The sequence below is a fragment of the Cardiocondyla obscurior genome, linkage group LG08, assembly GCF_019399895.1.
Source record: "Cardiocondyla obscurior isolate alpha-2009 linkage group LG08, Cobs3.1, whole genome shotgun sequence".
NCBI classification, from domain to species: Eukaryota; Metazoa; Arthropoda; class Insecta; order Hymenoptera; family Formicidae; genus Cardiocondyla; species Cardiocondyla obscurior.
The window spans coordinates 2,380,843-2,391,854 of NC_091871.1; the positions used below are offsets into that span (position 1 = coordinate 2,380,843).

Sequence of the window (11,012 nt, forward strand, 5' to 3'; positions counted from 1 at the left end):
CGTGTTTCTGAATGTTGTTTTTTTTTTTTTTTTGGTGTGGATTTCAGGTACTTCCAGATTGCCCACGATTAGATACGCTTGTTTTACACTCCGATGAAAATCTGAAAGATCAAAATCAGAATTCCATTAAGTTCGAGGAGGAAGACAAGGATCTGTTTTGTGTCGGGCGAACGTTGGGCACGCAGGATCCGTATGGACAACGCGTGCTGCAAATCGCATCGATTCTGCGAAACCTCAGCTTCACGCCGGAGAACGCGACGATATTAGGCAGGAACCGGTGTTTCCTACGATTCGTGCTGTTGTGCGTGAGAGCGAGGTGGAGCAATCTTCACCAACTCGGTTTCGACATACTAGGGAACATAGCGAATGAAGTTATTTTAAAGGAAGCCGGCGAAAGGATAACAGACGTCGTTTTAACGTGTGTAGCCAGAGGAATCGAGTCTCAGGACAGGTTTATCGTTATATCCTGCCTGGAGGTGCTCAATAAAATCAGCCAGCAAGACAGTAACGAAGAAGTTGTCACATTTGGTCTGGCGGATAACGTATATGAACTTATATGCAGGTGAGAAATAATTTTTGCTCTTTTAATTTAATAAAATAAAACAAGAAATAAAAGTAAAAACTTTGTTAATTAACTCTTATATTTTTATTAATTGAAAAATATTATAAGGTATAGGTTTTTTTTTTTTTTTTTTAGATAAACATTGCGATTATTTTAACACGTAATTTCGTTGTGTTTGCTTGCAGATTTCTAGCTCTAAGTGACATAGCCCTCTTAGTGTATACTCTGGAATGTCTGTACGCTTTAACATCACTGGGTGAGAGACCATGCACAAGCGTCGCGCGGGTCCGCGGTGCCATTGATACGTTGGTCGCTCTTGTTACTGTGGAGGCGCAGAGTTACGGGCCGAAGGCTTGTATACTCATGCGAGTGGTCGAGACAGTATCTACAGCAGCGGCGCAACAGAATACCACCGGGCAAGCCGCTGTTCCCGCGACTCCTACCGCTCCAGCCACAACGACTGCACCCGCGTCCACTCCGTCTACGCCGGCCACGGTTACAGCGACGCCGGCACCTGTCAGTCCAGCATCTTCTCGACCTACGACTCCTGCCGCAACCTCGACTAAGTCGACAACGCACAGTACGTGAACATAATTTTTATCGCAATTTCTTGTTAGGAATTACAAATTAATTTTTTTTCTATTGAAATTTTTCGTTTTTACATTTCGTTATTTACATTTATAGAAGCGGTGGAGGCAGCTAATGCGATTCAACAACAAAACGCGCATCAGCAAATTATTCAGGAGAACGAACAGTTCGCTTTAGGTTGGGTAAAAGCAACTTTCGAACTCGCGCCTGGCGTACGCATCGAACAAGAGGAATTATATAAAAAGTACCTTGGTTGCTGCACGAAAATCGGCAGACGAGGCGTGATAGCACCACAGCATTTTCCCAGATGCGTCAAGTGATTATCGTTCATGAGACATAAATCAATTATCGTAACATATAGATAAATTTTAATACACGTTGTACTGTTTGCGCAGATCCGTTTTTGGTAATATCGTGGGACCGAATCCATTGAAAGGCGAAAATACCGGTACCCAGTATTACGAAGGAATTCGAGTACGGGCCACACCCGCGCCGATCACTTATCCGAGCCAAATCACCGCTGCTGTTGCAACTAATACACTTCCGATTCCAGCAGTCAACACTACTCCAGTAAAGGTGCTTCCCGTTCAACAGCGTACAGTCAAGAATATAAGTCCCGCACCCGATAGCACGGCCGTTTCCCAGGTCGATAGTCCCGCCGCGTCGTCCGGGACGCAAACGACCTCCACCCCCGCGTCTCCCATCCTTAAGGCCCAATTGTCCGCACCGCCGAAACCCCCGTCCAACAACACCTCGAGCCAGTCCCATAATCCAGTGACCAAGGTTGATTCTAAAAGTCAGGTGGGTCCGAATCCTTGCTCTCTCTCTCTATACCATTCTCTGCCATTCACGTTTATGACCTTGGTTCTCACTTTCGTTTTGTCGTAGCTTCATAACGCTATTCTTACTATTATTTTTTCCCCATTTAACATCAACTAGAGCCACTTCCCTTTAACATACGGGTGAGAAAGTTTCCTTTGCATGTTTCATAAATCCTCGATTTAACTCTGTGATCACTGAATACCATAGATATAGATAAGTAGAGTTATTGTAAGAGCATCATGTTTCAGTTTTTTATTTCGCGAATAGTCTCAGTTTATTTGCTGACTCTAATATTACATAAAAATTTTACATAGAATAAAATACTTTATGTTTTCTGTTTGGAATCATCGCTGTGGTCTTGGAAAGATAACGACAAATTATTTTCAAGGAATTAATGTATTGTCTGTAATTTACGCTTGTCAAAATGCTTTTTCCAATTACGTAAACAGTAGCTACGCTATAATATACGAGCATGCGTAAACGCTTAAACTATACTTTTCAAAGCTGTAATTCGTTGTGGTGGTTGAAATTTGTATGTTGCCTCCTTGTCGATTAGGTATCAGTATCGCATCCGCATCTGAGCCAAGCGTTGCTAGCGAGCGGTTCCCAAACACCGCCACAGCAGCAACAGCAATCGCAGCCGCAACCTCAACAGTTACAATGTCTCCAGGTAGTTGCTAAGGAAGATAATCGAAGTGGCACTACGTCGAGTTCCATAATAAAAAGCCTATTGGCTACTAAGGTAACAGTCAGCAGCGACTGCATGCCCAGTGCTGCTGCGACTTGTGTGTCTACCCCTACTGCCTGCGTAACAAACACTACTGCTAGCATCGCATCCAGCATCAGTGCCAACCAGCTAATAACCAGCAACCAGGTATCATTGTTGTATATTAACAAAAATAGTTCGTTTTTTTTTTTCTATTTTTTGTCTACACCGAAATCTCGACGTTTTTTTTTTGTTTTATTTTTTATTTTAATACGTTCTAATAAAATATGTATGCAAAGAAAATATTAAGTTAATTACATACGTGATAGATAACATAATTTGAGTTAATTAAATATGTGGTAGATAACGTAATTTAAAATAAAAAAAACTCGTGAACTTGTTATATACCATATATAATAATTATAACTATCTCATAGTTATATACGAGATAAATTTTAATTTTTTATTTTTAGTAAATTATCACATTATATTATAATATAATAGATATATAAAATTATTTGTTTTTTTTTCTGTCAAAATGTCTGCTTATGATGTAGTGTTGGTTGCATTTAGACTTTGTAATGTATTTCTTTGTTCTTTCGAAATACGAATTGAGACCAGAGAATGTCCTTTCTCCTTTCCTTCTTGACGAATCTATCAATGAAAGAGACATTAGTAATATTTAACAGAGTGTTATTTTGAAATTTAAATAAAAGAACTCGTAACATGAAAGTACTAACAAAAGCATGGTTTTTGATTGATGAATTCGATTGTTTTTCGGTATTTTTGCCGTTAAAGGTACAATAGAATCAATAAGCGCGCGATACGATTATAAAAAAAAAATTTTAATTATCGATTAATTTATGATTCCCTTTTTAATACTATCACGGACACTCATTAGGTTGCTCAACGTCAACAACAGCAAAGGTTACTGCAGCAACAGATGACGGGTGTGATGCAGCCCGCTGCTCCCGCGGCTACACCGGCCACGATACTTCCAAAGACTCCCGTCAACGCTAAGCAGAAACTGGCAATCGCACCCATTCCTGCCAAAAAGATACAAAGGCTCAACGGGGCCAAGTTTGTTGTGACTAATAATTGCGAGAAGGTACATCGGTTTTACAATTTGGTGACGGTTAAATTAATTATATATTGATACTTTTATTATATTGAGCATTTTTTATGTTTCAGACTGAAGTAAATGATAACGACAATGCGAACCAAATTATCACGTCCACGACCACGGTGGTGAACTCGACTGAAAATCACATATCCTCCTTACCGGCGAAGGTTTGTCGTCCGCCTTCGACGACGACAGTTAATATTGCTACCGGCACACTAAACAAGATGAATCAACGCATAACATGTACTTCCATTGCTGAGGATTCAGATTCTACTAATAACTCCTTGGCGTCCAGCAGCGGGATTGGTGGCAGTAGGGACTGTTCCTTCAGGGTCGAGGAGGAGAATATGCCGACAAGTTTTGAAGGTATCTTGCTTAACGGCGCGCCGGCGAGCGATAACATGGACATCGATGCACAGGATGACGGATCGTCTAAAGACTCGTTGAGCGTGGGTTCAAAAGACAAACCGTTACAGAGTATGATGCTTGTCGACTTGCTCGAAAGAAAGGTTGACAAAGAACCAATTCTGAACGGTGTGCTTAGTAAGAATTCAATCAATGAGAAAGAGATGGATTTGGTGGAGAATCACATCAAGAAAGCGTTAAAAGAATCTCCCACTGAGCTAAAAATGAAGTCCGAAGTAGAGAGCAGTAATGTTATACAGAACGAAGTTTCCGAGGATACTCTAATTGAGGCTCCACGAGGAATCAAGAGATCAGCCAGCGAATCAGATGAGCTTGATATCAAGAAATCTAAATATTCTAACGGCACGATGTCTCCTGATCCAGCGGTTGATTCGACTACAGCGGAATCTACGGTATCAAGCATAAAGTCCGAGGAGCAAGATGACGATAAAGATAGTGAAAAAGCGACTGTTTCTTCTACCGCGGCAAATCTCTATGCTGCTTTGGCAGCGGACTGCATAGAGGACGAGATGGATTTAGAAGAACAAGTTAATATTAATAAAGATACGATAAAGAATGAATCGTTAGCAACGGCAACTGCACCGAGAACACAAACGGCGACGGCAACAGTTGCAACGACAGAAACAGCGACGGCGACGGCGACGGTAGCTGTGGGACCGACGGCAACGGTAGCAATGGCAACGACGGCAACAATGGCTGTGGCAACGGCACCTCCAGTGTCTCTTCCTCCTCCTCTTCATGTAAAAACGGAGACGACGCCAGTTCTCGTGAAAGAAGAACCACCGACTTTACACATCAAGGAAGAGCCTCATATATTTATTAATCAGATCGCAAGTATCAATCAAGTGTCGCAGTCACAGCCACCATCGTCACAACAACAACTTATCGTGGCTACACCTAGGCAGATAGTCGTGCAGCAGCCGATTCAATCAAGTAATCAAGTAATTATTCCCACAACATCGGTGAAGGCCAGGCCACCTCCGCCTCAACCGCAGGTGCTTTTGCAGCAAAATGCGAGCGGGCAGCTGCAGTATGTAGTATCGGGTGGTGTGCCTGGTCAGAACTACGTACTGGCGCAGCCACAGACAGCTCTGGTACAGGGACAAGCGCAAACTGTTCTTGTAGCGCAAACGACGCAACAACAGGGTACTGGTACGAAAACAATTATCATATTGCAACCGCAGGCTACCGCGCAACCGACTCCGCAAAAAATGGTGGCAGTGACGCCGCAAGGGCAGCAGGTGGTTGTGACGCAGGTTCCTCGTCCGATTTTGCAGAGCCCGGCGCTCGGCAACATCCCGCCGCCCCTCGTACCCACATCCGCCACTATCCCGCAAGCCTCCATTATAGTCAATAGCTCGATAGCGCAAGCCAATCCAAATACGGTGACCGTCACAATCCCAGCGATGGCTCAGCAAACACCGGTATCCACTAGTGTACCGTCCAGGGTAGTAACGCCTACCCCGGCGTCTACGCCGCCGCCGACTAGGCCCACGACTCCTCACCAAGCGGCGGCCACTCACGGTGCATCGACCATCAAACCGTTAACCGCCACTAAGATTGTGAAAACAGTGAGTTCATCAACCTCCACCGAACCGGAGTCAAAACCTTCCACAAGTCAACAACAACAGCAGCAGCAGCAGCAACAACAATTACAGCAGCAAACGTCACAGCCATTGCAAGAGAACAAGACTATTACGATCAAAATCGATCCCAACGCTTACCTGTGCGAATGGCGGGGCTGTCTTAGGTAAGTTTAAAGATAAAGTTTCGAAATTTATAATTTAATCAAGTGATTTTACGAGTAATCGAATAAAATAGTTATAGTTTTGTAAAATTTTTTATTGATTAAAAAATATTTAAAATAATTTCAGACAATTTAAAACACCGCACGAAGTCTATCTTCACGTTTGCGAGGCGCACTGTCCAAATGGTGGCGAGGAAATACTGTGTCTGTGGGCGAGCTGCGATGCTCTCAAGAGACGCAAATTCTCATTAATGACGCATCTCTACGATAGGCACTGTAACGCGGACGTAAGTAATTAAAAAAATTTACTTTAAATAATTTCTATTTATCTTGAGAGAAATCGGATAATGCTTATTACTATAAATTTTACATTTACAATTTTATTTCTTTATAGACAATGTCGATGAGGAGGAAACAGTTGACAGCGACAGGTAAAACCGAAGTCTCAACGTCTACGCCTCCAACGCCGCATCATCCCGGATACGCACCGAACGCGGCATTCCACGCTATTAAACGGCATGCTCTGGAATTCGTCAATCCTAAGGAACTAATGGTAAGTCTTTAAAACATTTTATAATTTTGAAATTTCTATTGGAGAATATAGAATTTAATTTTACTGTTTTATTCGTTCTTTATACGCATTCAATATTAACATTATACTCTGATGAAACGTTTAGTAAAAAAAAAAAAATCTTTTACAATGTATTTTATTTAAATTTAAATGAATATTTAATGTTTAATAAAATTTTTATCTTTCCGCTTATTTTTAAGTAAAAGTAAAATCGTACATTTAGAAATCTAGACGAAAGAACAGAGTTTAAAATGTATTTCGTACACATAATATATTTAGTCGGAGGCAAATTTTCTTCCTATGATAATACACTGATAAGTAACTATAAATAGCGACATTGATAAAGATACGCTAATTAGATGGATACACAAAATTAATCGTATACTACACGTGATACACACTTTGAAATACACATATTACAGTCTTTCTTCCTGCCATGTTGATTATCTGTTGATTCTGTAAACTGTCCACAAAAATCACCCGACAGTTTTCAATTCTGCAAATCTTTGACTGGCTAATTTAACGAAATTTCTTGTTCTCTCTTGGCGAAGCAGCAAAGGCCGACCAAGCCGGCTGCAGCCACTTCAAGCTCTTCTTCCCCCAGACCTGGGCAAAATTCTCCACCAGAACAGGTAAAAATGTATTGAGAGTTGAGAAGGAAATCACAACGCAGCTACAGCTTCTGTGTGCTGCCATTGCTGTCGTCTGTCTGTGCTTTTTTTTATTCTCTCTTTGTTTTTGCACACCATGTCATCTTCCCTTGAACTCCCCCTCTCATTTGTTTTACCCTTCCGTTTTGTTGCAGCATGTCTATTTTATTTCGACGATACATTTCGTAGCTAGAATTTGATTTTATTTTTTTTTTTTCCCTTACTTGCGTTGATCTTACAACACTCGTGTCAGAAGGTGTTGTAAGGTGGCACAATGCTCGTTTCAACAGAGCAGCAAAAAGAAGCCAAAACCTTATTTATTAAGTAGATGTTGCTAGAGCTGTAGGTTTGGATATATATGTTTTTTATGTGTGCGTCCTTGTTCATAATTGTAACATGGTTAAGGTGCAAGAATATACGTCGCCTATTACATGACACGTCGAATACATGTACGGCCGTCCAAGACAGACGAACTGCAGCTTCGCCGAGAAAATGCAGCGCTTTTTACACATTAACACGACTCCTGTAACGCATTTGTAAAACAACATCATACAATTAGAAACTATATGTTACCACATTCATGCATTTTTCACGACACTTTTTTTTTTTTTCTTAGCATCTGAAAGATGAGTAATGTCATTTGTTGTCAGTCATCAAGTTGTCTGTGTGTGAAAAAGATAATGCGTGAATAATCGATCGTTAATGATGCGTCTTTATTTTGCAGGATGACAACGAAGGTCCAGTGACCAAAAGTATTCGCCTAACGGCAGCTCTCATTCTTAGAAACCTAGTCATATATTCAACACATGGTAGAAGGTGAGCAATTTTTTTTTATTATTTTATTTCTATTTTATTTAATAAAATATTACGTATTAATATTACTTATTAATCGTATCGCGATCATGGCTCATTCGTAAATTATTTCCAGGCATCTTAGAGCGTACGAGCCCCACTTGGCAGGCGTGGCGTTAAGCAATGTCGAATCATCGAGAACAATCGCACAAGTCCTTTATGATATGAACGACCAGAGTAGCAGTAGCCATCATAGGTGACCTCTTGAATCAGGCCTCTAAAAAAGCTCTTTTAATCTTGCGAGCAGCGATCAACTTACATTATTTCGAATTACACGGGGTGAAAGCGAATGTAATAAGTCTGTAGTCACTTGCCGTGGTGATTACATGTATATTGGAAGGCAGATACATCGTTTGCTGCGACGACGGCGGCTAGCGTACGTGAATTTCTCCGTCTTCATCTCCTCGCCGAGGACGATCTACGTTCGCGCTTCGTGTGTGATTCGACGCACACCACGACAAGATTACATACGCTAGCCGCCGTCGCCGTGGCTGACACAATATCTGCCATTCAGGGTACATGGATGATGATTGTGCGTGCGTGCGTGCGTGCGTCCTTGCATGCGTACGTGCATGCGTGCGTAATGTTGTGTGCCCATGCAAATTAAAGGACTGGAATTAGAGAAGAATAGTACCGAGGATAAATGTTCCATATATAGAAAAAAGAGGCCTATAAACTTACTAGGCAAATCATTTTGCCAATTTAGATTTACGATATGAACTGTAACTATAGTGAAATACAATACAAAGACAGTTAGGTCAAATATGAAAAAGTGATAACGAATTGCGAGAGAGAAAAGTGAAAAAAGTGTACGTGTGTGATAAAGAACAAAAAAGAAAGAAAAAGTGCGAATGAATTGCCGAATGAATGAACGAAAGAGTGCGAGCGAGTGAGAGATGATATTTCAGATTTAATATTAATATTTATTTTCTCAACAAGAAATGTGGAAAAAGTGTTTTTAGTAAACGTGTACAAAAAGGAACGAAGAAGATACTTTATGGACGTTATAGTTAATTACAATCAATATATTATAATTAATATTCTTATTGTACTTTTTTTTTTTTTCGTAAATTACCAAGGACTTAGGATATAAAGAAAGAAAAACGAAATCTTTTTATGAAATGTATTTGTTAAGAATTTATGTTTTCGCTTATAATTGCATATTGCAATCCCATGGCTATATTATCGTCTCTCTTTGTTTTATTATTAACTAATCTAATCTATCGACAGAAATTAGTAAGATATAACAGTACATGCGTCGGCATACTAGCGAGTTCGTCATTACAGCAGAACATTCATATCACTGCATAAATTTAACGACGTCTAGTTTAGATCAGTTTTAGCTCGATGACTTCTAGCCATTCGATTTTTGCGATGTGTCAGAATACATAGAAGAAAATTTTTTACGCTCGCTGAGTAATGCAGCATATCGTTAGATAAATTTATAAAATGACTTTGTCATTAGCGTGACTTCCAATCAAAAGAAACATTTTATCAAAATCCCGAAAACCAACAACAGTATTGACAAATTAACAAGTTACAAATAAGTATGTAAATTTCGAACGTACGTTCGTTATGATATCTGGATTTAAAGGCCTAAGATCTGTATATAACAATCATAATATGGGACATTTTTTTTCTCTTTAATTTTTAACTCAAGTTTTACGTTATTAATACCTACGATCACAAAACTATATATTTGTTTCATCCTTATAGGGAAACGTGATTAGCTCTTAGCTGATGCAAACGTATCGCATTTGGAACATTTCAATAAAACCATAACTGAAATGAACTATGTAACATTGATGAAATTTATTGTGATATGTAAAATGTAATTTAATATTACAACGCATAATGACAAAGTTGTCTTTTGACGTAATACTCTAACATTGTTTACTTTTAAACAACGTTTACTCTGGATGATGGTAGAATTTTTTTATATTACATTTAGTGAAGAAAAGCAGATACTATTAAAGATACTAATTTTTTTCAGAAATCTAAACCAAATAAAATCGATTAAATAAATTGTCCATTATTTGGCTAATCGGTAAGCTCGATATGTAATTTATGTAAAATAAGTGTTTTATTTTGAACGATTTAAAGCGGTAAAGTGACAAGTATTTTATGTTCCCGAAGTTACCACTTCGCGGACAGCGTAGATTGCATTTATCATTTATTAAGTTGTTTGAAACATTACTCCATTTCATGAAAGAATAAGCTGATCATATAAAGCTGTATACATACTTGTACATAATACCTGTATTTCATTCTCATGATGTTAAAACCTCTGTGTAAATTTCTTAAGATTGTAAGTTTAATCATCTTTAAGAGAAACAAAGTAAAAGATTCTTGTATTATAATAGAATGTGACAAGACATAGAAGTTGCAAAAAAAAACAGATTTTTGTAATTATTTAACTGGTTTGGTGAAGAAAAAAAAAAGCAACTGAAGAACGGTTTCGTCTTATATTACAAAGCGGCCGTTTAAGGATAGACATAAAAAAATATGATAATGGACCCTGTGCGAGCCTCTATTATGTATTTTATATATAAATATATAAAAACAAGTTTAATAGCTGAACGTTTTTAGGAGGATGAAAATCTTGTGAGAGGCTTTTTATTTTTATTATTTGTAATTATACCTAGTTTACATGTTCACCGTTTCGTACGATCATCGAGATCATAAATAAACATCTGTGTAAAGGAATAAAAGAACGATATAATAAATTACTAAATACGAAGGAGAATATGGGAAAAATATAGACTGATTATTCGTGAGTTGTTCTTTTTCTCCGTTGTGCCGCCTAAATGTCGTAACGTAAAATTTAATAATTTTCGACAATAAAACTAACGATGTATATAATATCGTCTTAAATGGTGTTTCAGCATTTTTCGTTACTTTAAATATAATTCAAGCATACGTACGAACATCAATTATATCCAACATTTAATTTATTACGTTCGTA

General features: G+C 38.8%; 1 protein-coding gene across 5 annotated transcripts in view; it reads left to right on the top strand.

Moving 5' to 3' along the window:
• Positions 1–10,808, top strand: part of Bap170 (Brahma associated protein 170kD) — a 41,156-nt gene extending 30,348 nt beyond the window's left edge. Inside the window, exons 6-17 of one of the 5 annotated variants that reach the window (XM_070660644.1) lie at positions 48–562; positions 748–1,142; positions 1,247–1,466; positions 1,546–1,951; positions 2,529–2,846; positions 3,580–3,786; positions 3,870–5,977; positions 6,102–6,261; positions 6,369–6,527; positions 7,097–7,177; positions 7,920–8,011; positions 8,124–10,808. In XM_070660644.1, coding sequence (XP_070516745.1) covers positions 48–562; positions 748–1,142; positions 1,247–1,466; positions 1,546–1,951; positions 2,529–2,846; positions 3,580–3,786; positions 3,870–5,977; positions 6,102–6,261; positions 6,369–6,527; positions 7,097–7,177; positions 7,920–8,011; positions 8,124–8,247 — 4,785 coding nt within the window. In that variant the 3' untranslated portion in view covers positions 8,248–10,808. The remainder of the gene's footprint in view (positions 1–47; positions 563–747; positions 1,143–1,246; positions 1,467–1,545; positions 1,952–2,528; positions 2,847–3,579; positions 3,787–3,869; positions 5,978–6,101; positions 6,262–6,368; positions 6,528–7,096; positions 7,178–7,919; positions 8,012–8,123) is intronic. The other 4 variants (XM_070660645.1, XM_070660647.1, XM_070660646.1 and 1 more) reach the window with 4 other exon arrangements.
• The last annotated feature ends 204 nt before the right edge of the window (positions 10,809–11,012 follow it).